This window comes from Eulemur rufifrons, chromosome 9 (genome assembly GCF_041146395.1).
Source record: "Eulemur rufifrons isolate Redbay chromosome 9, OSU_ERuf_1, whole genome shotgun sequence".
In the NCBI taxonomy this organism is placed as follows: Eukaryota; Metazoa; Chordata; class Mammalia; order Primates; family Lemuridae; genus Eulemur; species Eulemur rufifrons.
Window position 1 is genome coordinate 39,301,352 of NC_090991.1, and position 27,691 is coordinate 39,329,042.

The 27,691-nt window shown below is 50.8% G+C and overlaps 1 protein-coding gene and 2 non-coding genes across 4 annotated transcripts; 1 reads left to right on the forward strand and 2 right to left on the reverse strand.

Moving 5' to 3' along the window:
• Window positions 1-2,414: 2,414 nt before the first annotated feature.
• On the reverse strand, window positions 2,415-2,605 carry LOC138392643 (U2 spliceosomal RNA). Its single transcript, XR_011234936.1, has one exon. It is a non-coding gene; the product is annotated as a U2 spliceosomal RNA (small nuclear RNA).
• A 6,599-nt stretch (window positions 2,606-9,204) lies between these two features.
• On the reverse strand, window positions 9,205-9,395 carry LOC138392644 (U2 spliceosomal RNA). Its single transcript, XR_011234937.1, has one exon. It is a non-coding gene; the product is annotated as a U2 spliceosomal RNA (small nuclear RNA).
• Window positions 9,396-17,984: 8,589 nt separating this feature from the next.
• On the forward strand, window positions 17,985-19,829 carry ARL4D (ARF like GTPase 4D). 2 transcript variants are annotated; one of them, XM_069481484.1, is made up of 2 exons: window positions 17,985-18,142; window positions 18,595-19,829. In XM_069481484.1, the coding sequence occupies exon 2, from the start codon at window positions 18,671-18,673 to the stop codon at window positions 19,271-19,273; it is 603 nt and encodes a 200-aa protein (XP_069337585.1). In that variant the 5' UTR covers window positions 17,985-18,142; window positions 18,595-18,670; the 3' UTR covers window positions 19,274-19,829. The 2 variants fall into 2 exon arrangements, with proteins under 2 accessions (XP_069337585.1, XP_069337586.1); XM_069481485.1 differs by having other exon boundaries at window positions 17,985-18,065.
• Window positions 19,830-27,691: the final 7,862 nt, after the last annotated feature.

Below are 27,691 nucleotides of genomic sequence, written 5' to 3' on the forward strand. Positions count from 1 at the left end.
TAGAGACAGGAAGATATTGACAGAAGTGGGAATGGGGAAAACTATGCAAATAGTCCTTTTTTTCCAATATCACTGTGTATATCTGAGATTTACAACATGATGTTATGGGATGCACCTAGATAGTAAAATGGTTACTATGGTGAAGCAGAATAACATTTCTGTCATCTCACATAGTTACTTTTCTGTGTGTGACAAGAGCAGCTAAAATCTACTTATGCAACAAAAATCCCTCATACAATTTTATGAACTGTAGTCCTCATGTTGTACATGAGATCCTTGGATTTGTTCATCCTACGTATCTGCTACTTTGTATCCTCTGACCTGCATCTCCGCCTTTCCAAACCCCGCCCCCACCCCGGCCATGAGAACCACTCTTTGGTTTCCTATCTCTGTACATTTGATCTTCTTAAACATTTTATTTTTATTTATAATTTTTAAAATTATATGTAATAATATTCCCCCCTGCCCAGGAGCATGGATTCAAGTTGCCCTGAATAAATGCTTCATTTTCTTTTCTTTTCTTTCTTTTTTTTTTTTAAGACTCCACGTCCAAGTGAGATCATGCAATATTTTCCTGACTTCATTTTTGGCGTTTGACTGCTGACAGCTAATTTTAAGCCTCGGCCATCCTACTTCCCCTCCTGCCCAACATCTGGGCAAGCTAACAAAGCCCAAGTGCGCCCTCCATTGGCACCTGCCAATCACGCGCCTGCCCCCGCCCTCGGGAACCCTCAGTCCCGCCACGCCCCAACACCACCATAAAAACCACCAATCCAGTCTCTTTTCCTTGCTCTCAAGCCATTTTCCAACCTGCCTGGGAGCCACTCTGCTCTCCCAGGAAAGCCTTGTTACGTGAGTTACAGGCCTTTTCGTTCCCTCTTGGTGCCTGTGTGGTGTCACCAGTCTCTGTAATAGCCAAATTAAACTTCTGCGGTTCTGCAGAGTGGCCACCACATAGAAGGCAGGGAACTGGCCCTCGACATGTCTCAATCTGGATCGGAAGGCCTCCCCGCTAGACCAGGTGGCCTCCTGTCTGACAAAACCAGGGGATTTGCCATTCCCTCGTTCGCACGCTGGTTACCGAGAGCCCACCGTGGAACGCTTTCACTGTCTTGGAAAATTCATTGTTTCAGACCGAGTGGACCGGCGTCTTCACTGGACATTCGAAGGGGTGTTTCTGGACGCACACACCGAGCCACCCAATCACTTGGGGAGCTTTGAAGTACAACAGCCTGGAGCCTGCCCCAAAGATTCTAATTCAATTGCTGTCTGGTGAGCATGGGGCGTCAGCAGGATGCAACCCAGCCATCAGGTGGTTCTGACTTACCACTGCCAAGGTTGACATGCAGTGCTATAGACGCAGAAGAGCGTGTCTTCCTTCCCCATCAGGGAAGACTTTTGTAAGTATGACCTCGGGTGCCTGTCATTTGTTTCGGATGGTAGGGGTCCGGAAAGAGAGAGTCTTAGGGCTAAGACTAAACCCAGTGGATGGGATTTAAGTCCTAAAAACTGGAGGCCGAACGAGAGGTAGTGCCCATTTCTTCACATGTGCGTCTACCTTGTGTATTTCTACCGGAAACTGTTCCTCATTATAGCGTCTGCCCAGGCAGAAGCCTACTGCCATAGGTTGAGACAAGGGAACTGCAACCTCACGATCTTAATAGAGACCTGGTATGGAGGACCTCGGCCCCCATGGGCCCTTCTTCTTCTCCACCCCTGATTTGTAACCACCATTGGGATTTTGGTGGAAAGGTCAAAATCTGGTACTAATGGTGGATCACAATCAAAGAAATGATTTATTTCCCCCTGCATTAGGTTTAGATCTTCGCGGTCCCCAGTAGAGAGCCACCCCCTCCCCCACGACCCCAACTAGGATCATCCATATAGAAGTTGAAATCACTGCCAGTAATGACTAAAGTAGTGTTCCAGAAAGCAAGCATGAGCCAGAAGCTGAAACCTTGAAGGCATGAATTGGGGTGGGGTTACTAGATGGCTTTATCAGGAAGCAGTATTTATAGTAAGGCGGTCAGAAGATGCAGAGCTGCAGGGGTTTTAAGATCATTGAGGGAGAATGTCCTGCCAGCAACAAGGACATAGGGGAACACCTTGTCTACCCCTATCCACAGGCCCAGCAGCACGAAGGGAGGGGAAGAGAAAATAGCCAGCGGCCAGAAGGCGAGGTCAAAGCAAGCGAAGGAAGAAAACCGTCGGAAAAGAGGCGGTAAATGTATGAGGAAGCTTTGGCAGATGACTCCTGACACAGACACAGACACAGAAACACACACACACACACACACACACACACACAGACGAGCGAAAAAAAGTAAAACAAGACCTCCCCCATCCGCAGAGCAAAACTTCAGCCGTTAAGACCTCGTGATCTGTTATTAAGAACAAGCATTATTGAACCCCCGAGGGGGTGCACCGTTCCTGGAAGTACTGCAATACCAGGTCGATGCGTGGAGTGGACGAAGCAAGCTCCTATTCCATCTCCCTGCTCCAAAAATCCATTTAATATATTGTCCTCGGATAGAGGACGTATCAGATATTAAACTGATAAGAACAGATACTACACTTGATCTTAGCCAAAAGGCCGAGAAGCGATGCCGACCGACCCCGCCTCGCCGGCAGCGCCCTGCTACCGCCCACATTACACTCACGGCGAGCCGCGGCTCGCGCGACCCACCTCCCCCTGCCTCTCTCCGCGCGCCCATGGAAAACACCAGGCTATTCCGCACATTTGTGCGTCGTCTACGTTCTCCCGCGAATCCTTACATCTCTGTCTGCACCGTGGCGGGAGCGCCGTTCGCATTTGCATGGCCCGCCCACTCCGGCGCGCGTCGGCGTGGCTGCGGCGCTCCGCTTCCCGGCCTGGGGCTCGGCTCCTGGCTTGGAGAAGCCGGGCGGGAGCGGCGCCCGCCCCTGCCCCTCCACGCCACCCACCGGGAGCGCCCCGCGGAAGGGCGGCGGTGGAGGGCGGCCCGAGCGCTTCTGAAGGAAGCCGTCGGTCGGGTCCTGTCTGCGAACCCAGGAGGGCCCCGCCGGCCGGCTGGCCCTGGGCCGAGGACCCAGCCCGGCGCCGGCGCCGGGACCCGACGAGCGCCCCCCTCCGGGCCGCAGCGACAAGTCGGGCCTCCGCCCTGCCCCGGCCTGCCCTGCCCTGCCGGCGGGGGACTTGGGCACATTTCCCCGCTGAGTAGTGGAAACATCCGTGCCTACCTTGTCGGCTAGAAGGAGCAGAAGCGGAGCCAAGGAGGCGACCGTGACGTCGTCGTCTACACTGTGGTGTGGACTCCCGGTGTCCGACCAGACTCCCCGGGAGAGGTCGGGGCTGGGCAACGGAAACACCTGAGCAGCTGTGGCACCTGGAGACCCCGCGGTGGGAAGCGGTGGTTGTTGGGCCCGGGCTTTGCGCGGAGTGCTCTCCTCCTTACGGACTTGCACAGTGACCCTGCGGACGGAGACGGTGAGGCTGAGCGGCTGAGCGGCCTGCCTGAGACCGCGCAGACGGAGGGTAAGAACCGACGTGCCTGGCCCCGCCATCTCCTCCGCTGCTCCATCCACCTCTAGAGAAGAAGAATTTGTTCTTAGTGTGTCCGGCACCACGAGGAGACACAGTGTTGAGCCTGAGTCGCGGGTCTTCTGTCTGCGGAGAGGCAGGAGCGAGGCTGTCCACTGCAGCGGTGAAGAGCACGGACTCGGGAGACCTGGATTCTAACCCCTGTCTGCCCCTGAATGGCCATGCGACCTAGGGTGGGATGGCACTCCTTGCTTAACTCCTCTGGCTTCCGTGTATTAGCTGTGAATGGCAGATGAGACGAGAAATTATCACACAGACATTAAAAAAGAAAAGAAGAAAGAAGAAAAAAATTCTAGGAATAATGGGATAATAATAAAAAAAAAAAGAAAGAAAGAAAAAGAGAAAGGATCAGACATAACTTTTTGAGATCCCCGAGAAATGCCTTGCATACAGTATACCTTCAAGGATCCAGGACAAGGGGAAATCTCTTAGGCACGTCACTTCTCTGTAGTTTACCCTCTTCCCCTGCAAGATGGAAATCCTAATATCCTAGCTTCAGAACCAGGTTCCCCAAATTGCAGACATGCATGTTCTGTCATGGCAAAGGAACATCTTCCATTGCAAATTACCGATTTAGGATTCTAGTTCATGCACCGGCCTCTTGTGAGTTGGGTGACTGTGAGTCAGTCCCCCTCGGCCAGCTCACCTCAACGTTCACAGAACAAAGAGTTTGCAAAAGTTCTGCCAGCACCAGGGCATGGCCGCCTGGTGATCCCTTGTCCCAGTGTCCTGTACCCTCACTATGGCGCTGCTAAATCATGCTCCCCACTACCTCTCTGTGAGGCAGTTGGGAATTAAGAGCCAGTGACAATGACTTGAAGAGCACAGCTGGCATTCCCAACCAGTGCCTGTTTTCTATAGCCTTGCCCAATCATCACGTTATCAAACTTTTGCATAATAAGTGATGGTATCTCTTATGGCAGTAAGGTTGTGCACTTTTTGTTTTTTTTTTTTTTTTTAGAGACAGGGCCTCCCGCTCTGCTGCCCTGGCTGGAGTGCAGTGCCATGCTCATAGCTCACTGCAGCCTCAAACTCCTGGCCTCGGGGGATCCTCCCTCCTCTACCTCCCAAAGTGCTGGGTGTGAGCCACCATGTCAGGCCTTTTTATATGCCTAAGATCCACTATTTTCTTTTCTCTGAGCTGACTGCTCAGATCCTTTTCCCCCTGCCCTTTGAATCTATCTATCTATCCATCCACCCATCCATCCATCCATCAGCATTTACATCTCTAACCTGCTTGTCCTAGTGTATGATTTCAGGCATAGATCCAACTATATTTTTTCTAGATGGCTACCCACTTGCCCCAGCATGGGCTATAGCCCATCTTCTCAGCAGCTTGAGATACCGCCACCTTTATCATATAATAAAATCCTTCATATGCGTTTAGGTCTATTTCTGAACTTTTCCTTAAAAAAAAAAAAAAAAAATCTTCTGATATCCTGGCTGTTTTTTTAAACGTTTTGATTCTGTACTCACCTTTGTGCCCCTACCGTCACGGTGTAGGTCCTGGGGCCACACAGGTGAACATGACCTCGTCCCGGTGGTCAGCGAGGAACACCTGTCATGCTCCTCCATTCCTCCTCTGGCTGCCCTGCTCATGCCAAGGCTGCCAGCGCCAGGTGCTCCTAAGGTTTTCGGTCTTCAGGCACCAGAAGGCTGCCGGGTCCCCTGCCAGCTGGGGAGAGCAGTGTCCTCCACTCCAGGTCCCCTGGGATTGACAACTGGGAGGTACTCTGACCTTGAGGGAGCAGTGCCCATGGAGCGCTAAGACCAAAAGCCAGACTGTGAGGAGGGAGAGGGTTGTGGGGCAGAGGTGAAGCCGGGTGGACCCAACCAGTCCCTCTCCTAGCCACTCCCTGGACATGCCTTTTGTAACCCCATCCCCTGGCTAGTACCCTCTTTCCTCTCAGCCCCCAGAGCTGAGGGCCCCTGAAGTTTCCTTCCCGAAATCTTCTCTTTCCTTGGTTTCGGGCACTCTGAGGTCTCACGGCTCTCCTCCCTCACTCCCATGCTGGATCCTTAGGGCCAGATGTATTTCGGGTTCCAGATCTTTTCAGATTTTAAAAATTTATTCATTTATTTATTTATCTATTGACATGATCTCACTATGTTGCCCAGGCCGGAGTGCAGTCGCTATGCACAGGCACAGTCATAAAATCAACAAAAATCCCTAACACAATACAATTTTATTAACTACAGTCCTCACGATCTCTGGATTTGTTCATTGTACCTATCCGCTACTTCGTACCCTCTGACCTACATCTCTCCGTTTCCTCCCTCCCCACCCCCCCACCCCCGCCCAGGGTAACCACTGTGTTACTCTCTATCTCTGTATATTTGACCTTTTAAATTTTTTTTAAAAGATTCCACATGCAAGTGAGATCATGCAGTATTTTCCTGACTTCATTTTTGATGTTTGACTGCTGAGAGCTTTTAAGCCTGAGCCATCTTTCCTCCCTTCTGCCCAACATCTGGGCAAGCTCATGATGTAACAGTCACTCCATCTTAAAACTAACTAATAACTTTGTGGGTTTTTTCTGGCTTCTTTCTTTCTTTCTTTTTTTTTTTAGAGACAGAGTCTCGCTCTGTTGCCCAGGCTAGAGTGCCGTGGCGTCAGCCTAGCTCACAGCAACCTCAAACTCCTGGGCTCAAGAGATCCTACTGCTTCAGCCTCCCAAGTAGCTGGGACTACAGGTGTGCACTGTGATGAGGCACAGTAATCAGTATAGCTCTGTGAGCCACAGTGAAGCCATCTTGTATGCAGGCTAGTGCAGCCATCTTGTGTACGGACTCACTGTTGTGTAAAGTTAAAAAAAAAAAATACATGAATAACAGAAAAAAAAATTATACAGTGATTAACTTGTAAGTGATTGTTTAAAATCATTAGGTGTGGGCCGGGCGAGGTGGCTCACGCCTGTAATCCTAGCACTCTGGGAGGCCGAGGTGGGCAGATCTTTTGAGCTCAGGAGTTCGAGACCAGCCTGAGCAAGAGCGAGACCCCATCTCTACTAAAAATAGAAAGAAATTATATGGACAGCTAAAAATATATATAGAAAAAATTAGCCGGGCATGGTGGTGCATGCCTGTAGTCCCAGCTACTCGGGAGGCTGAGACAGGAGGATCACTTGAGCTCAGGAGTTTGAGGTTGCTGTGAGCTAGGCTGACGCCACGGCACTCACTCTAGCCTGGGCAACAGAGTGAGACTCTGTCTCAAAAAAAAAAAAAAAAAAAAAAAATCATTAGGTGTGTATAGTTACATTGTACTACACTTGGCAGTTCCTTGGAAACATGTTCCTTAGATGTTCCTCAAGGAAATGTTCCTTGATTTAACGGATGCTATTTGCTTCTGTAAGTTTGCTTGCTTATGAATTATTGTAATCAACATGTTTTTAGCCGTATGTGTATTGTTAGTATTGTTAGTGGTGAAGGTATATAACCCCTGCTCACTTTAAGATCGGGGCCATTCTCTGTCTCTGGACTTTCCCAGGACAGGGAGTGGTCGCTGGCCAGCTAATAAAGACTCCTAATTTGGCTCAATTCGGTCTTTAGGTGGTCATTTCTCGCATCTTAGGCTATAACATGTACCACCACGCCTGGCTAATTTTTTTTATTTTTAGTAGACACAGGGTCTCAATCTTGCTCAGGCTGGTCTTGAGCTCCTGACTGCCTCGGCTTCCCAGAGTGCTAGGGTGAGCAACCGTCCCCGGCCTAACTTCCTTTTTCAATGCCTAATTGTGTGCTTGCTTAAGGATTCCCGGGAACTGGCCTGGACCAGCCAACTGAAGCCAAGATTGCAGGACTCCCCCACCTCCCACCTCACCCTGGAGGAAAATGATGAGAAGTTAGCTACTCTGATGCAGTCTGGCTACGCCAGCCAGACCACCACACGGCCACTACTCGAGATGACTCCACCTGCGCATAGGCACACAACTTGCCACAACTGCTTCCCCTTTAAAATCCCTCAGGCATTTGAGATGGCCTTTTTGACACGAGTCTGCCATCTCCAGGTTGCCAGCTCTTGAATACATCTACCTTGTGTATGTCCACCTATTAGGCATGTAGGCTTTGCCAGACCCCCTAGGGAGATAGAGGAATGGAATGCCAGAGGGGAACTCGCTATTCCTTATCCCTCCTGATAAGGATGGCACTAAAGTTGCAGGATGTGACTGACACAGGGGTCCCAGCAACTAGCTGTTTGATGAGAATTCATTACAGTGGCTGTTCTGGCCCAGTTACTCTACGCCCCCCTGAAAAACCCTCTATAAAACTGAAGGCTCTCCCCTTCCTCGCGTGGACCCTCTTTTCGGCCTCCACCCATCTGCACCCAGATGTTCAAATAAACAGCGTTTTGCCACACCTGAGGCTTTGTGTGTCTCCCTCTGGGCTCCGGACCTAACTAACACCGCCAGGAACCGTCCCTCATTATACCGTTTGCCCGGGCAGAAGCCTCCTGCTGTAGGTTGAGACAAGGGAACTGCAACCTCATGGATCTTAATAGAGACCTGGTATGGAGGACCTCGGCCCCCATGGGCCCCTCTTCTTCACCCCTGATTTGGAACCACCATTGGGATTTTGGTGGAAAGGTCAAAATCTACTAATGGTGGATCACAATCAAAGAAATGATTTATTTCCCCCTGCATTAGGTTTAGATCTTAGCGGTCCCCAGTAGAGAGCCATCCCCCACTCCCCACCCCAGCGCCCCACATAGGATCACTGCCAGTAATGACTAAAGTCGTGTTCCAGAGAGCAAGCATGAGCCAGAAGGTGAAACCTTCAAGGCACGACTTGGGGTGGGGTTACTAGATGGCTTTATCGGGAAGCATAGTATTATTTATAGGAAGGTGGTCGGAAGACGCAGAGCTGCAGGGATTTCAAGATCAGCTGAGGGAGAATGTTCTGGAAGCAGCAACAAGGACAAGGGGAACAGCTTGTCTACCCCTGTCCACAGGGCCAGCAGCAGGACCGAAGGGTGGGGAAGAGAAAACAGCCAGCGGCCAGAAGGCGAGGTCAAAGCAGGTGAAGGAAGAAAACCGTCAGAGAAGAGGCGGCATTTAAATGTATGAGAGCTTTGATAGATGACTGAGAGTTTCAGGGGATGGGGAGCAGCGAGAGGGGAGAGGGAGGCCTGGACTTGTCTGTGATGACTGGCGTCCAGGGCCATAGAGTGACAGGATGAGTCCTTGTGTCTGCGCTGGCATGCGCACACTATGTGGAAGGAACGGGTGAGGCGCCCAGTTGAGAAACTGGACCCCCCACTACTTAACTCGCGGCCGTGTCCCCCCTCCGCCCCCGTGAAACCACAAGCGAACTATCCCGCTGTGGTACAGGGGGAGAGTGGCAAAAGGTGCATCCATTACTGAAGAGGTAGTGTACGTTCCCCACAGAAAAGAAAACATAGCTGAGTACTAAGGGTGTAGACATTTACTGCGTCTCGTCAGTCACAAAATCTCGGCACAGCCACGCCCCTCAACTCGCGCAAAAAGAACCGTAAAGAAGCACTCGAAAAACAACAAAAACTACAAGTTTCTTGTCGCCAAGAACAACAACAAGAAAACTAACTGCCACAAAGACACCAAGCTGAAGAACGTTTTCTACCGTTAAACACCAAACATTTTGAACCCCCGAGGGGGTGCACCGTTCCTGGAAGTACTGCAATACCAGGTCGATGCGTGGAGTGGACGAAGCAAGCTCCTATTCCATCTCCCTGCTCCAAAAATCCATTTAATATATTGTCCTCGGATAGAGGACGTATCAGATATTAAACTGATAAGAACAGATACTACACTTGATCTTAGCCAAAAGGCCGAGAAGCGATGCCGACCGACCCCGCCTCGCCGGCAGCGCCCTGCTACCGCCCACATTACACTCACGGCGAGCCGCGGCTCGCGCGACCCACCTCCCCCTGCCTCTCTCCGCGCGCCCATGGAAAACACCAGGCTATTCCGCACATTTGTGCGTCGTCTACGTTCTCCCGCGAATCCTTACATCTCTGTCTGCACCGTGGCGGGAGCGCCGTTCGCATTTGCATGGCCCGCCCACTCCGGCGCGCGTCGGCGTGGCTGCGGCGCTCCGCTTCCCGGCCTGGGGCTCGGCTCCTGGCTTGGAGAAGCCGGGCGGGAGCGGCGCCCGCCCCTGCCCCTCCACGCCACCCACCGGGAGCGCCCCGCGGAAGGGCGGCGGTGGAGGGCGGCCCGAGCGCTTCTGAAGGAAGCCGTCGGTCGGGTCCTGTCTGCGAACCCAGGAGGGCCCCGCCGGCCGGCTGGCCCTGGGCCGAGGACCCAGCCCGGCGCCGGCGCCGGGACCCGACGAGCGCCCCCCTCCGGGCCGCAGCGACAAGTCGGGCCTCCGCCCTGCCCCGGCCTGCCCTGCCCTGCCGGCGGGGGACTTGGGCACATTTCCCCGCTGAGTAGTGGAAACATCCGTGCCTACCTTGTCGGCTAGAAGGAGCAGAAGCGGAGCCAAGGAGGCGACCGTGACGTCGTCGTCTACCAGACTCCCCGGGAGGGGAGAGGTCGGGGCTGGGCAACGGAAACACCTGAGCAGCTGTGGCACCTGGAGACCCCGCGGTGGGAAGCGGTGGTTGTTGGACCCGGGCTTTGCGCGGAGTGCTCTCCTCCTTACGGACTTGCACAGTGACCCTGCGGACGGAGACGGTGAGGCTGAGCGGCTGAGCGGCTGAGCGGCCTGCCTGAGACCGCGCAGAGGGAGGGTAAGAACCGACGTGCCTGGCCCCGCCATCTCCTCCGCCGCTCCATCCACCTCTAGAGAAGAAGAATTTGTCCTTAGTGTGTCCGGCACCACGAGGAGACACAGTGTTGAGCCTGAGTCGCGGGTCTTCTGTCTGCGGAGAGGCAGGAGCGAGGCTGTCCACTGCAGCGGTGAAGAGCACGGACTCGGGAGACCTGGATTCTAACCCCTGTCTGCCCCTGAATGGCCATGCGACCTAGGGTGGGACTGGCACTCCTTGCTTAACTCCTCTGGCTTCCGTGTATTAGCTGTGAATGGCAGATGAGATGAGAAATTATCACACAGACATTAAAAAAAAGAAATAAAAAAAATAAGGAAAATATTCTGGGAATAATGGGATAATAAAAAAAAAAGGAAAAATAAATTATCAGACATAATTTTTTGAGATCCTGAGAAATGCCTTGCATACAGTATACCTTCAAGGACCCAGGACAAGGGGAAATCTCTTAGGCACATCACTTCTTTGTAGCTTACCCTCTTCTCCTGCAAGATGGGAATCCTAATATCCAGCATATAATCCTCAGCTTCATCTTCCCTCATCCACATCGGGCCCCTGTCCTCCCTCACCTGGATTTCCCTTACCCCATGGCACTTATCATCTGACGTTTTATACTAGATTCGTTTATTGTATTTTCACCTAATACAATGTTAGCTCCAGAGTAGGGATGTTTTGTCGGTTTTGTTCACTTTTATATCTCTAGCACCGAGAACAGTGCCTGGCACTTACTGCTGGGTGTATATTTGGTGAATAAATGAATTAATATGGCTGGGTGGGGTGGCTCATGCCTGTAATCCTAGCACTCTGGGAGGCCGAGGCGGGAGGATCGCTCAAGGTCAGGAGTTCGAGATCAGCCTGAGCAAGAGCAAGACCCCATCTCTACTAAAAAAATAGAAAGAAATTAGCTGGACAACTAAAAATATATAGAAAAAAAATTAGCTGGGCATGGTGGTGCATGCCTGTAGTCCCAGCTACTCGGGAGGCTGAGGCAGGAGGATTGCTTGAGCCCAGGAGTTTGAGGTTGCTGTGAGCTAGGCTGACGCCAGGGCACTCTAGCCCGGGCAACAGAGTGAGACTCTGTCTCAAAAAAAATGAAAATAAAAAAATAAATCAATGAGAATGAAATAAATAATGTGACATCCACATAGAAAATGATTAGCAAATCTTCGGGCTTGTGGTCATTATCATGACCCTGCAGGCCTCACCGATTTACTCTCTACTTACTTCCACGTTCATCGGGCCATCTTGTTCTCATTTGGTTTCACCAAGTACTGTATTAAGTTCCCACTGTGTGCCAGCAAGTAGTTACATTTTCTTTTGGCCTTTCCACAATCCCAAATCCAAGATGTTATTTATCCCACTTTATAAACAGAAGAGAAACTTAGGTTCCTTTCCCAACATCCTCCGCCTTCCTCCTCTTCCTCCTACCAAAGCATAAGTGGTACCCTCACTCCTGGCTGGCAGTTTTGTATCTTTATTATCAATGGGATCTTTTCCCCATACACCCTTGAGGAAAGTGGTGTATGGGAGTTAGAGTTTATGATCCTCGTTGAACAGATGAGAAAACTGAACTTCATTCAGAAAAAGATTTGAGCTAACCAAACTTCCCAAGAGACTGACTCATCTGTGTGGTGGGCTGATTCAAGAAGCTGAAAACCTGGTTGCTGAGGGCAGAATGTGGGGAACCTGGTCCAATGTTGAAGATCCTAAGGGGATGGAAGTCATCGCCCTGTCTTTTTCCGGCACTTCGCCACCCCTAGGGGCGCTGTGTCATCAGCTCAGCCAACACCTGATTCTCTGCTCCGGGCAGCAGGGGACGGCAGAGAGCAGCAAAGGCAGCCCCCGCTTCTCGTTGTGTCAAGGCCACTGAGCAGCCACAGGAATTCACCCATTCTGCGCTTACCTGGCCCACTAAGACCCGGAGAGGGAAAGTTCAAGGTCATCCCTGTGACTGACAGATCGAGAGCAAAGCACGGGCTTCCTGCTGAGAGCTACTAGATTAGGTGGCCACATTCCATGATGGTTCCTCATTTCATTCATTCGAAGATGCACATTTTTTCCTATTATATCTCAGAAACCAAGATGCATCTTACATTTGATGCCAAAAGAAAGCCTTGCTGCTGTTTCTGTGGCAGCATCTTTTCTTTTCTTTTTTTCTTCCTTTCTTTCTGAGGAGTACATAAAATAACAGTGTTTCTCACAAACCACGCATGAAATACTATAATAAAAGGCTCCGTTTATTGATATGGATTTTTTTTCACACTTAAAGGTAAATTGTTGAAAAATCCACACTAAAATTCATTACCTGCCATTATTACATCAACCAAAAAAAGCTCATTTTAAACAAAAAGTTTGACATTTAACAACTGAAAATAGGAGGGCTTTTATACAATGCTGGTGAACTCAGAGTGCGTGATTTATAAATACATAAATATCCACGCATACTTTTACTGTGATGGCTACTGGAAGAATGGTAACTTTTCCTTCTTTCTTTCTTTCTTTCTTTTTTCTTTCTTTTTTTTTTTTTTGAGACAGAGTTTCACTCTGTTGCCCGGGCTAGAGTGCATGGCATCAGCCTAGCTCACAGCAACCTCAAACTCCTGGGCTCAAGCAATCCCACTGCCTCAGCCTCCCAAGTAGCTGGGACTACAGGCATGTGCCACCATGCCTGGCTAATTTTTTCTATATAATTTTAGTTGTCCAGCTAATTTCTTTCTATTTTTAGTAGAGACGGGGGTCTCAGGCTGGTCTTGAACTCCTGAGCTCAAACGATCCATCTGCCTCAGCCTCCCAGAGTGCTAGGATTACAGGTGTGAGCCATCGCGCCTGGCCGAATGCTAACTTTTAATAAGCCAATCTAGACAGATTCCTCCTCATTCCACCTGCCTCTTGCTGGTGGAAATACCAGGAGTCTTCAGAGAACTGCTGTGGTGTCACAGGCTCCTTTCGAAGCCTGTAGTTGATGATGAAAATGTGATAAATCTTCTGCCTTAGCTTTGATGTTTTTTCATTAATTCAATTCTGGTAAGAAACCATGGCAGCTCTTCTACTTCTATCCCATCAGCTATTTCCATCGCCTTCTCTAAAAGGTACATGAAACCCCAAGTATGGGCTCTTCAGAGCACAGGGTTCTGTGCAGCTGTACTGGTTCCATGCCCAGGAAGCCTGCCTCCCCCACACAACTTGAGATGCCCTATTTACCGTATAATATAGTATAGTATAGTTTATCTGAATTTGGACTTATCTATTGACATTCTTTTAAAAAAAAAGACTATGGGGGTGTTTGTTTTCATGGGTCCTTTAATTTGCACAGAACAAAAAACTTTTTTTCTCTCTGTATATTATTTAATACATCAGACATTTAATTAAATGTTCAGAGAAAAAAGATGTTCCCCCAAACAACAATCCCCAAAAGAACATGCACATTGGGACAGTTGGTCACCCTAGAGCTCTGAGCCGTGCCAGACCTCAGAGTGGGCTCCACGTTATGGGAGGGATGAGAGCAATCATCTTGTCAGGGTTCACAGGTGGTTTTCTTCACAGGTGGTGGGTCTTGAAAAGGATGCAGTGGGGGGATGCAGCTGGTTTTGAGTAGTCTCGAGAGCCCACAGGAAAATACACTTGAAGAATGTATATTTTCCATCTCCAACCTCAAAGTGTAGGAAAGGCCCTGTCTGAAAGGAAAATTCTAGAAGGAGGCAAAGGAACCTGAATAACTTTACCCCAGAATCATCCACTTTTCTTCAGAAATCAGGTCATGACAAAGGCCCCCACGAGGGGGCAGCATCGGCTCATTTTCAGCCCTTGGCTCCGCCCTGGGACTTGGTTTTGGGATGGTTGCCGGAGTTGCTGCTGGTTGGGGAGAAGCGTACCTCTGTGGCCCTTTCACACATATTTTCTCCCAAACTCATTCTTACAGATAGGTTGTGTTTTATCCAGTTTATTCACAAGGACACGGAACTGCGATTTGAAAAATGGGTCTTTGGGATTCGCAGGCTGTTGACTGCTCCTTGGCACCCCTCCCCTACTCCTGCAGACTCTCTCCTTCCCTTGTTCGTTCACTCAGAAATGTACTTGGTTAAGATGCTACAGAGACAAAGATGTCCTCAGCCACTTCTTAGGTGGGCTCCATCCATCCCCCTACCCTCCTTTCCTCCAGAGCATGGACTGTTATGGGAGAAAGGATCTGGAATCATCTAAGCCTCCTATATCATGCTGAAGCTCCCATGAGGGAAGTGACTTTTCCAAGTCAGTCAACTAGGGAGGGACAGGCCTCACCCCTGACCCTCAGCCCAGTGTTTCAGCATCCTAGGCCTTGAGAGGGGCCTCCCTTTCTGGTGTCACCTCTATCCCTGGACCCCATTTTTCTCCTCCAAGAAGTTCCTCCTCCCCGATATAGCCCTGAGAGGTCTATACTACTCAGACCCTGCCTAGAAGTGCAGGTTTTATATGCATTCTTGGCCAACCCAGTATCAATAGGACCTCCAAGGACCCAAGGACCCCATACTGGGAGACTCCCAGGCTGAGGGTGGAGGTTTGGTTCTCATACTCATGGAACCCCTTGAGTATATTTAATCATTCCATCATGCGTTCATTAATTCCTGCAAGACCTCCTGACTGTCTGTGGTGTGCCAGACATGGCTCTGGGCACTGTGGAGCTACACGAGAAGAACCAGCTCCTGCCCTGATGGTTTAGTCGAGTTGGGGAGACAGCTCTGAGGAAGAAGGATGACAGAAGCAGCTAGAATCTGATCCAGGTGGTGGGGGAGACAACCAGAGGAACTAGTCTGTCCCAGCTTGTCTGTCCCTCTGGACCACTTACCTGACTCCTTGTCATTTAAACTTTGACCCTAATGTCATCTCTTTGAGAAGTCCTCCAGAACACTCATCTCCCAGTCTAAAGAAGTTCTCCCTCCAGTCACTCTCTAGCACATCTCCCTATATTTTCCTTCACAGCCTGTATCACCATCTGAAATTATCTTTATTCACTGCTTGTCTCTCCCCACTCCCCATTACAATGTATACTCCATGGGGGCTGGTCCTTATCCATTTCACGAAGGGCTGTATCCTCAGAACCTATAGTCGTGTCTAGCACCTAGCAGGTACTCCATATATGATTGTTCAAAGTGTTCGAATGTTCTCTGCAGGGCCCATAACCTAGTGCTACCCAGACAAGCTGGGCCCTCTTTGTTTTTAACCCCTCCCCTGCCCCACCTCCTCTTTCCCATTTGTTCATCAGCACCTTCCCTGGAAAACATGAAAGATGAAGGGTGGGGTGGGATTGTCAGTTTCATTTCCTTTATCAGATAAGTGACAATTTCTATCGTGGGTGTGAATCCCAAGAGATATTATAGGAGAAATGCTAAAAAGCTTCAAAGATTGTGGAAGAAATAAGACAATCTGTGTGTTTTTAGTTTCTGTGTCTTTTCAGTTTCACAGCTTTACAAAAGTTGTTTAAAGTCAGGTTTGGCCAATTTCTAGCTGGGTGACCCTGGACAAATTACCTACTCTTTCTATGTTTCAGTTTCAGTTTCTTCTTCTTCTTCTTCTTCTTCTTTTTTTTTTTTGAGACAGAGTCTTGCTCTGTCACCCTGGGTAGAGTGCAATGGCGTCATCATAGCTCACTGTAATCTCCAACTCCTGGGCTCAAGTGATCCTCCTGCCTCAGTCTCCTGAGAAGCTGGGACTACAGGCACATGCCACAGCACTCAGCTAATTTTTCTATTTTTAGTAGAGATGGGGTCTCACGCTTGCCCAGGCTGGTCTTGAACTCCTCAACTCAAGTGATCCTCCTGCCTCGGCCTCCCAGAGTGTTAGGATTATGGGTGTGAGCCACCGCACCCAACCCCCAGTTTCTTCTTTTTACACTAACCATCCTTACTTCATGGACTTGAGTTGTGTATTAAGAAAGGACAAGTATGCAAAGTTCCTAGACCAGAGCCTGGCATGCAGTGGCCACTCAACAGGGGTAGTGGTTCCCAACCCCTGGGTCTGCTTCGTCTTCCGCTCTATAACCCCACCATGCTGAGCTCCACTTCTGTGCCTGAGCTGCTGCTGCAATCTCTCACTGCCCACCCCCCCAATTTGGGTGTAACAAACTAATTTCCTAAGGTCTTGATCTTAGTCTAATTTCCTAAGGTCTTCAGAGAATCGGGGAGGCTCTCTGCGATGCTGGGGAAACCAGGTGGCTGGTTTGTAGCCGGGAGGGAAAGAAGGTGTTGGCAAGGCATGCTGGTGCCAAACAGATGGGAAGGTTATTTATCAGCACTTGATTGAGGCGGGTGGGCAGGAAAGGGCTGGGCCCTGCTGTCTGGCAATGACTTCCCTTCCCCTTTTTCCAATCCGTCTCACACACACGCCTTTAGAAAGGTTAATATTGGATTATATAATAAATAAAAGAATCCAGCCTCTGGACAAAAATAGAAATATTAGAGTTACAATTCCATCCTCCTTTGATTCCTCCCTCCAATTCTACCTCCCTCTCTGCAGGTGATCACTGTTGTCCTTTTGGTCACACTGCCCCTTTGTGACATCTCCTCCCCTTCAGGGCTGTCCACACTCCTAACCAGTCCTACATACGGCTAATAAACTTTTAGAAACGTTTCCAGAAGCTTCCAGCTGACACTCTCTCCTTTCTCTGAAGTCCTACAAGTGCTTATCTCACAATGTACAAAGGCCCAATACGTACGCTGTCCCGTTCTGTCACAGCGTTTCCTGTCAGCGCTCAGTCTCCTCTCTTGGGTGTAAGCGCTCTGAGGCCAGGCCCTGTGGCCTAAACACACTCTATCTCCACAGTCTCTCTGGCTCATGCAGAGTGCACAGTATGAACGAAGTCAATAAATGCACTGTCCAGTGACAGAGAATTCGTCTTTGTCAATCTGTTTTAACAAAGGGGCCTTGTGGGGAGTGCTGCTGGCCCGAACTCTGGCCAGCAATGGAGGGCTTCCTGCTGGGGATGGGTAGCCCTAGATTCCCCGATGAGAGAGGATGGGTAGCCAAGCGGTGAGGGGCCCAGGCAATGGATTCAGACAGATCCTTGTTCAGCCACCTGCCAGCTATGTCTGACCACAGACTAGTCATTTAACCCTTCGGAGCTCTCTACCTGTACAACACAGACAACAGTCCCTAACAGGCTGTGGTGAGACCCAATAGGGGTAATGGGCTTAGCCCTGGGAAGCAGCTGTTTTATGGGATTCCAGGTTCACACTGGTTTGAAAATTGAATTAGGAAAGATAAAGGAGAAAGACTTCTCAGCATCTCTGGGCAGACCATTTGGCGGAGGGAACGTTCACGTGGGGCCGTATCTCCGCCTGCGGGAGGGGGATGCGGTGGCGTTGCGAGTATGAAGGTATTCATACCTCTCCTTCCGAGTCAAACGCTGCCACACGCGTTCCTTTTGCCCCTCCTACCTTCCGTTCCTGATTAATCCCAGGCTTAATTCCAAACATTAGAGCACGGTCCAACAGATCCAATAAAGCGGCCGCTGACGGAGCAAGCATCCGTCACCTCGCGCCCCGCGCCGCAGCGCTCGGACCTCCACGCCCCGCCCGCTCCGCCCCGCCGCTGCGGGCCTCTGATTGGCCCGCGCCTCGTGACGTCACGCGCGGGTTTTTATGGCCGAGCCCCAGGCCCGCGCCGCAGAGGCAGCGGTGGCGGCGCGCTGGGTGCCAGCGGGGACGCTCGCGCGGCTGCTCCGGTGGGTGGCCGGGAAAGGCACCGGTTGAGCGCGGCTGGCGAAAGGTAAAGGGGCTCTTGAGGCCGTGCTGAGGCGGCCCCGGCGCAGGGCCTGGGAAGCCGGTGTCGCGGATCGGAGGAAGGTGGGCAAGGGAGCGTCGCGGGGCCGTGGGGAGGGGGTCGCGGTGTAACGAGGGGAGTGTCAACGGCTTGGGGACGTGGAGGGCCGGTGGGAGCAGGACTCAATCTCCGGTCTCAGTGTCTGCACCCTGTTAACTTTGGGGGCGCTGCCCGGCTTCCCCCTTCCTGCGAGGATTCTCGCCTGGGGGATGAAGGTCGCCGACGATGCATGGATCGAGCCCTCACCCCTGACCCGAGTGTCCCGGAACCTGGAGATTTCTCTGGGTCTCATCACCCTGCTCAGGAGCCCCAAGGAGCCGGGAGCACCTCTGTTACACCTACAGCTACTTTAAAAAAAAAAAAAAAGGAATTCTGAAAAGGAGGGTGGCTGATTTAGGAAAGGATCAAGAAGTTGCAAATTTTGTATTTGTCGTTAAACGTCGTTTTTTTTCTCCCCTGACCTTTCCCTGTTCAGATAACGCAGCTGTGCTCCCGGGGCCTGCAATTTCAAGGCCTCCTCCCTGCCTCTGCTAGGAGCCCCGAGGCTTGCCATGGGGAATCACTTGACTGAGATGGCGCCCACCGCCTCCTTCTTGCCCCACTTCCAGGCGCTGCACGTTGTAGTCGTTGGGCTGGACTCCGCTGGAAAGACCTCCCTCCTTTACCGCCTCAAGTTCAAGGAGTTCGTCCAGAGTGTCCCCACCAAAGGGTTCAACACTGAGAAGATCCGAGTGCCCTTGGGGGGGTCCCGTGGTATCACCTTCCAAGTGTGGGACGTTGGGGGGCAGGAGAAGCTGCGGCCACTGTGGCGATCCTACACCCGCCGGACAGATGGACTGGTGTTTGTGGTGGATGCTGCCGAGGCCGAGAGGCTGGAAGAGGCCAAGGTGGAGCTACACCGAATCAGCCGGGCCTCGGACAACCAGGGTGTGCCGGTACTGGTGCTAGCCAACAAGCAGGACCAGCCCGGGGCCCTGAGCGCAGCTGAGGTGGAGAAGAGGCTGGCAGTGCGAGAGCTGGCTGCTGCCACGCTCACCCACGTGCAGGGCTGCAGCGCTGTGGACGGGCTGGGTCTGCAGCCGGGCCTGGAGCGCCTGTACGAGATGATCATCAAGAGGAAGAAAGCGGCCCGGGCAGGCAAGAAGAGACGGTGACCCGAGGATGTCCCCTCCCCACCTAGTAGGGGTCTGCACACTTGGAGAGCCGGGTGGGGCCTGTGGCCTCAGTCAGCCCCGCATGCAGGACCTGCCCACTTCAATGAAGGATGGAGGAGAATGGGGGGGGGCGGTCCTGTTATGGTGCCACACTGGGGAGGGAGATGGGAGATGGGATGTCTTTGCACGTTTCTCCCTCATCCTCCCCTTGGAGAAGTGGGGGCTGCAGGACTGTGGAGGCTTAAATGTAAACTGTGACTCTACCTCGACCCTGTTTCTCGTATTTCTTCTCTGGCTTTTTAATTGGATGTGTTTGGGGGAGGGGGATGGAAGGTGGCTTGGAGAATGCATTTGGGATGAATGAGAACTGTCTCCCTTCCTCCAGCTGGGGAGTCTCCCCAGGCTGCTTTTCTAGGGATGCCAGTCACAATAGTTTTTATTTTTGTGTCTGTGTGAAAGTGCCAAGGACTCCTCCCTACATTTGTAGATCCACGACCCTTTTTATAAGTTGTGTGTCCTCTGTATTATTATTATTAACTGTTTTTTAGCCTTTGCCTGTAAGTTATTAAAGACTGATGACTCTGTAGTTCTTACCTTGGTTTGGCATTTTCCTTTCTCCTTATCTTGCCCCAGGATAGTGCAGGATTTCTGTATGGGGTATGGGGAAGAGACTTATCTGTAAGCTGAATCTGCAAAACAAACACTCATAAAATTAGATTGTGTGTTATGGAATGGCTAGTGAAAATCATGAGGGGGGAGTTGAAAACCCTTCAAACTTTTGCCTGATCTCTGTAGTTTTAGGGGAGAGGGGGGTCACTTCTCCTTTCTCTGACTGTCTTCCTCTCCCCTCATCCTCTGACTTGCGTCTGATACCAGCTGCTCCTTGCAGATTTAACTTCAAATTTTGCTGGTCTGAGCTACTCCTAGGTCCTTGACCCTGGAGACACCTCCCAGGTCTATGTTGGTAAGCCAGCAAAGAGCCATTCTGTGCCCATCCTTCCCATTTCCCCAGTACTCAGGTTGGTCTGATGAGGATGTGGTGAGAGTGGAAAGTAATTCCTCCTTGGCCTTAAGCCATCTCAGTGTGCTCAATCTTGCTGACTGCGGCTCTGGCAGTGATGGCAGCGGCTGGTGCTGGGAAGGCCCGGGCTAGATTGAGCCAGCCTGGCCCTGGTGACTAAGCCTGAGTCTTCCAGCTCTGGGAATGGTAGCTACTCTCACGAGAGGGGCAGTAGTAGTAGTTTGTGCTTGGTGGCAGTGAAGATTGCTGGACATCCAGCCCCTGAGACAGGAGGGGAAGACATAGGTCCCCAATGTTAGTAGCCACCGTAAGAATAAAATGCTAACACTGCAAGGCCCTGGGTGCTCCTGCTTAAATTTTCAGTGGTGCCTCCTCCCCACCAGCATCAGGGCCAGCTGTGTCTGATAATGATTAGGTCCTCCTAATCTTTCTGGGTGGGAGTAGTGAGTAAAAAACCAGGCACAATTCTTTCCTGTCCCCCTGCCCTCCAGTCCCACCCCCACCCTTTGCACAAACAGAATCCCCAGAGCAGGCTCAGAGTCCCCTCTGGAATCAGATAAAAGGGAGGGAGAGAAGGTACTGGCAACCCTCCTTCTGGGGGAGGCTTCCTAAGGAACTTGTTGCTTCCTACCCAGGGCCGCCAGAGTTCTGATTTACCTCCCCCCACCTGTCCCTGTGGCTGGCAGGGTGGGGGTGGGTGTGCATTGATCCGGAAGGGTGCCCACATGTGCGTCAGTACTGGGGCCTGCTCCACAGAGCTGCTGGGCTGGTTCTGCTGGGGACATGTGCTACCTGGCTGCCCCTACACACACCTGTGACTCATCTTTCCTAGTCTTCTGGGGCAGAGTCCTGTAGCCCAGGAACAGGTTGAGGCCCCAGTCCAGGCTGGGAAGGACCTGGCCAGAAAGACCCTCTGTCCCATTGGGAGATCTCTCCTCCCCACCCTACCCTACCCCACCCCAATTCTGGTCTATTGTCCCAACATCTCCAAAGACATGTTTTCTCCATTTTTGGTCATGTGAGGCACTGAAGTCTCTGGATTTGCGGGAAAGATGTGCAGAGGTGATACCCCACCTCTAGCAGAGGGGCCTCCAAGGTGCCAGCACCTGGTTCTGGTTTTGCGAAGCACCGTCCCTCCCTGTCTGGTTAGAAGTGGCATCTTCTGCTCCCCCATGCCCCAGCCCCCAGGGCAGCCAGGGATTGTGGTCCACAAGAGGCATGAGACTGTCCCAGGCTTTTCCCCAATCCCTCTGGCCTGACTCTGCAGCTGGTGGCCATGGAGGAAAGGGGGCACTGGTGGCAGACAGATAGAGATGGGGAAGCCAGTGCTCTGTAGGGGAGGTGGGGTGGGGCGGGGGCACTGGGAAGTTATGAATGGAAAGTCGCCAATTGTAGATGGGTGGGAGTTGGGAGCTCTGGCATAATCCTCCTGCCTTGGCCCATCAAAGGGACTGGAGGCTGGAAGGGAAGGGATCACTTTCCTTTCTGCAGGGCATTGGTGGGGAGACAGGGCCTCCCACTCTCCAGTCCTGCCCAGGGATTCTGCATTTAGAACTCAGGGCCAAGGGCAAGCAATGGGGATGGGATCGGGGTTGAGGGCAAGGTCGTAGTTCCCTTGTCTCAGCTTCTCTAGTAAGCAAAGCTTCTTTGAGACCCTGACGTGGGTGCCCCTGGTTACCCGGGGGCAGGAGCAGTGGCTGGATGCCTGTGAACTGAAGTGAAGAGAAAGAAACCTATAGGCCCAGAGTTGGGGCCTCCTTCTGAGCCGCCCTTGCCCTGCCAGCCACCCCCTCTGCTTGCACAGGTTGGAAAGTAAGACCCAGATGGGAGCCTTCCCTTCTTGGGGCCCTTCCTCATGAGGGCAAAGATGTCAGTGGTCCCCTGCTTTCCCAGGCCCTCTCCCTTCCACCCTCTACTGCATAGGCTCAAGGAAGAGAGAAAAGAAAGAGGAAGGAAAGAAGTCCTTAAGGCCCAGAGGGGGCAGTGACTTGCCTAAGAACACACAGCTACTTAGTGTTGCATCCAGAGCCTTCCTCCCAGGCTGGCTCTTTGCACTCTCAGGCAGGCAACAGGAAGCAGGAGACAGTCCAGCATCTTAGAGCTCTGACTTCTCTCCCTCCCTCTTCCCTCTCCTTGATTAGATTAAGGACCAGCTTTCCTGCTCCTCCACTCCCTTTCCTGGGGAGTGGAAGCTTTATCTCTAAAGCCCAGCAGAGCTCTGGCCTCAAATCTAACCAGAAGTCCCCACCCTCCTTCCATGCTGACCACGTGTCATTCCAAGTGAGATGGACACCTCCACTGGGGCCCGGGAAGCCCCGAGTTCCTCCCAAGTGTGAGGAGCACACAGGACAGCCTGTTCCCTAACACAAGCCTGTTTGAATGGGGGCCAGTGGGCAGTGCGAAGGGAGGGGGCGAAGGCAGCAAGGGAGGCCCAGGCCAGCAATAGGCTGGAAGAGGGGGGCAGTCTGTAGCCACATTTCGTTTCCAAGGCCATCTGTTGGAGAGTTTGTGGGCGGATGTCATGGGACCTTCTCCCCTGGGTGAGCTGGAAGAGGGTATTCCATATTCTGTATTCTTCCTTCCTTTTTTTTTTTAATTTAATATTTTACTGTCCCCACCTTGTTACAAAAGTAATACATCTTTATTGTGAAAGAAATATAAACTCAGAAAATAGACAAACCCCATAATCTCAACTTCAGAGCTAACCATTGTGAACAGCTTTATATGTATTCTTCCAGATATTTTTTCTCTGCATATACAAAAAAGGTATGTCTACATAACACCCATGGGACATGTTGTTGTACAGTTTTGCTTTTCTCATTTATGTCTTGGACATGATTCAATGCCAGGACATATGGATTTTTCTCATTCTTTTTGATGACCACGTGAGATTCCATTGTCTGAATATGCATCATTTATTAATTAAATCCTCTATTGAATCCACAGCCATGACCCTCCTTGCACACATGGCTTTGTACACTTGGGGAAGATTTCCTGTAAGACAAATTTCTAGAAGTGTCGTTGTTGTGTCAAAGGGTATATGTATTTAAAGTTTTCATAGATGCTGCTAAAGTTTATGTGTTTGTGTAGCGAAGGTTTGGGGGGGGGGATTTAATCACGCCTCCTCATCCTCCATCCCCAGATTTCAAGGCCTTTTCGAGCTGAGATGTGTGCATCTGGTGGAGTAGACATTATAGTGTCCTTGCTTTTGGGGAGGCAAGAAATAAAATCACCAGCAAGTTGGCAGAAGATATACAGGGATGGGGAGTGAGCTTGGGCTCACTTTCTGGGCCTGGGGACTGAGCGCCACTCGGGGCTTCCTGGCTGGTGGCAGAGGTGGGCAGATGGCGAGGACTCCCTAGCACCCAGCTTGTCACAGACGTCAGGCAGAGTGGGTGAAACAAGTCCTGAAATAGATTCCTGGGACTGGCTCAGGGAGGGACTGAGGCTGAGACTAGGAACGCATGCTCTGCAGGGAACATGGAGAAGGAAGAAGCTTCAGCCCCAAGAAGGGCAGCAGAGGCCCTGGACCTCCCCCAGGGTGATCCCCGACCCCTCTGGTGGGACCTCCACAAACTGTATATAGCTCATGGACTTCTGGAACAGGAACCAGAAGCCTGAAGTGTCAGATATTTTGGGCACCCTGGACTGTTTGGGGCTTGACCGCTGCTTGGTTCATTCAGGCTCCAGGGCTAAGCCTGGGTATTCTGTGCAGTGGTGGGGAGGTGGAGAAGCAGGAAGGCATATCTTTTTAGCATCTCCCACCCCCTCCTATTAAATCTTGTGAAAATTTCCTTGGAGGAGGGTAGAGGGACATCGGGGTTTCAAAAGCCTGTTGAAAGTGAGGTTTTGTACTTTTGCCTGTGTTTGTTTTTATAAGATTACCCACTGCTTTTCGTTCCAGATGCCTCCCTTATCCTTAGGGAGAGAGAAGGCAGAACTGCTTACTCACTCTCTGGAACTCTCCCAGCCTGATGGGGGAGGAAAAGAGCTATCACTCAGGCCAGGCGGCATCCCAAAAAGTAACCCACACAGCAGCATAAGGGTAAGACTCGGCTCTGCCACCAACTTCTGTGACCTTGAACAAGCCATTCCTGGTCTCCTGGCCTCAGTTTACTCATCTGTGAAGTGAGGGGGTTAAGTAGACAATAGCTGATTTTTTCTGGTTCACTTTCTATGGTTCTCACTCTCTGAAGTGACCTTGTTTGTTTTGTTTTATGTTTGCTTACTGTCTGCCTTCTTGGCCTGTAATCCATTCTATGAGGATGGCCTTATTCACTTTGCTCACTGCTGTATCCCCAGGCACAGGTAGGTGCTCATCGCATATCTGTGGAACACTGGTGTCAACTCAAAAGTTGGAGGGTGGGGGTGTCATCTCAATGAAGAAGTAGTATTAGTTTATAAACGCTGACAGCATTCAGGAAAGGGAGCTATCTTCACAGATTCTAACAAATAAACAAAACAAAACAAAAAAAGGAGCTATCAAGTAAGGTTGGAGAGTTTATCTAGGAAGGCTTCCTGGAGGAGGCGAGGGAAAGAAGATGACTTGGAATCAGAATGAACTATTCTGATTAATGAAGGAGTTGGAGCATTGTGGGCTTGGACACAATTTCTTGGTCCTACCTACTGCCCAGGAGGAAAGGCCTGAGTCTGAAGTTTAATAAGCACAGTTTCGTTCCTCCCTTCCCTATAATGACCTGGCCTGGAACACTCCCAGAGTTTGTTTGCCACTCCTCTCCTCCAGTTCCTCCCACTGTCACCTGGGGATAGTCAAGCTATATCTAGATTCCCATTCTCTGCTTCCTACCCCCGGGGATCCCCGGGGAGCGAGTGTAGGGCAGGTGTCAGCGAAAGCACTCTCAAGCTGGAGACCTGTGTTGTCCAATAGGGCAGTCGGGAGGTTGAGACCAAGCATGGGAAGGGTGGCCGATCGGAACTGAGATATGCTGCAAGTGTAAAATACATCACAGATTTCAGAGACATAGTACAAAAAAAAGGAATGTAAAATATCCCTTCAGTACATTTTTCATATTGATTATACATGTTGAAATGATACTTTTTTAATATATTGAGTTAAATAAAATACTTTAAATTAATTTCACCTGTTTCTTTCTTTCTTTCTTTCTTTTTTTTTTTTGAAACAGGATCTTGCTCCGTCTCCCGGGCTAGAGTACAGTGGTGTCATCATAGCTCGAACTCCTGGGCTCAAGTGATCCACCTGCCTCAGCCTCCCAAGTAGGTGGGACTACAGGCACACACCACCATGCCTGGTTAATTTTTCTATTTTTTGTAGAGATGGGATCTCGAACTCCTGGCCTCAAGCAATCCCCCTGTCTGGGCCTCCCAGAGTGTTAGGTTGACAGGCATGAGCACTTCGCCCAGCCCGACATGTTTCTTTTTAACCTTTAAAAAAATGTGGCTACCAGAAATATTAAAATTATTAATACTTACATTGTTCACATTTTGTTTCTATTGCTAGTTCAGGTCCAGATATTCGGGGGGAAAGAGCATTAGAGGGAAAAGAATGAAAGACTCATTGTTCTACCTTTCATTTGAAATGAAGAAGGCAGAAGAGAAACAGACCAAAACTGCAGAGGCCTGGAAGGAGGGTAGATGGCAGAAAGGACTTCTTGATGATGGGAACCACTCAAAAACCTGAAAGATCTGCATCCTCCCCGTTCTCAAAAGCTTTTGGAGTAGGAGGAGGCTCTGCATATCTTGAATCATTTTAAGACATTATCTTATCAAACTATGATTCTCAAGGATCCAACCCCGGTTACCTAGTAGGTGATTTTCCTAGCTCTATTCTGGGTGTTTTTAATCTACAAACAGCTCTTAACTGTCTACTTAAGGATAAGCCCAGATACCTGGAATCCACAAAAAATCCCTAACGTGATTTTACCCAATAGTTTCTGATCTTTCATCAGCCTGTGGAACGGGCAGCAACAGTGTTGACACACTGAGATTTCATCGTCTTGCTCCTGGCTGCGGCCTGCGAAGGTGCTGGAGCAGACGGAGGACTCAGGGAGGTGACATGGAGGAGGGTCATGCCAGCTGGGGGCCTGGATTATCCCCAGATTGGATTATCTGCCCCTGACTTTGTGCATACACAAGGAGGTGGCCTATATGCAGACAGGATGTACTGGGAATCAGCTTAACATGTGTACGTGTGGGGGCACATGTGTGTGTACACGTATGTGTGTATGGGGGCAGGGCAGTCCTACAATAAATTCACCCACCCACTCATCTCCCTTGCAGAGCATTAACTCAATCAATCACTCCTTCGTTCAATCAACCACATATAATATGAATACTATTTATCCTTATTGTGCACCAAAGGCCTTTTGGGGCTGACACACCATCCTAGGCACTGGAGGTGCAGTTTGCACACAAAGAAGTGGCTTAGATCCAGTTCCCTTGAAACAGAGACTGAGGGGGATGCAGGGGCATATGGTTTATTGAGGGGCAAACTCTCAGAAGAAGGGGAGGGAGGGGAGCAGGATGGGGTAGGGAGGAACTAAGCAGGAACCTGCTTCACAGCTGGAGTCTGGTTTTGGTTTGATTCTGCGGAAGCTCTGGGTGGAGAATCACATCACAGAAAGGATCCCACCCGGGGCAGGGAGCCTGGTGTTTTATGACCTCATCAGTCAGCTAATTGGCTGCTGGTTGCTCTGGGTGCCTCTAGACCAAGGGCAAGTGCAGAGAAGGGGAGCCACTGGCAATCAACACTCACAGACGGTCCAGGGGATCTGGGTGGAGTACGAAGGGCATCCTCCCAGGGTGTAGCCCATGAAGTGACGAGTGAGCTGACCCGGGCAAGCACGGCCCTGATCGCTATCCATGTTTGGCAACCCTGTCCTCTTTCTACTCTCACTCTCGGCCGGGCCTCAGCCCTTATCTGTCCTTGTCCCGCCTTGTTTCTTCCTCCACCTGTTTGTCTTTTCTCTTTTCTCCCCCACACCCCTGTCCTTGGTCCCTACTCTGATCTTGCCTGGTCTCTCTTGAGCTTAATCAGGATTGAAGCCCTGAGTGTCTTTGAGAGCCTCCAGGAGGCTGGGGCTACTGAGTGGGCTCTGTTGACCTCTTCCCTTGCCCATGGGTCAGTTAAGCCCAACTGCTCCCCTAGGCAGAAAGCTTTGGTGTCTCAGGGCACCTCTGACCCTAACCCCTTCTCTTTTTGTTTGTCTTTACTGTGTGATCCATTCCCACCTCCAGCGGGGGAGAAAGGACAGATCAGGAGACATTCATTCTCAAGGCTTCACTCCTACTTAAGCATCACAGGATACATCCTCTGGAAGGGGAAGGGTGCGCCTGGGCTGGCTTCCTTAGAAACTTAGATCAGAAAAGATGCCTCCTTTCCCTGCCCCTCCCAAATTCAAACTGGGGCTGGGAGAGAG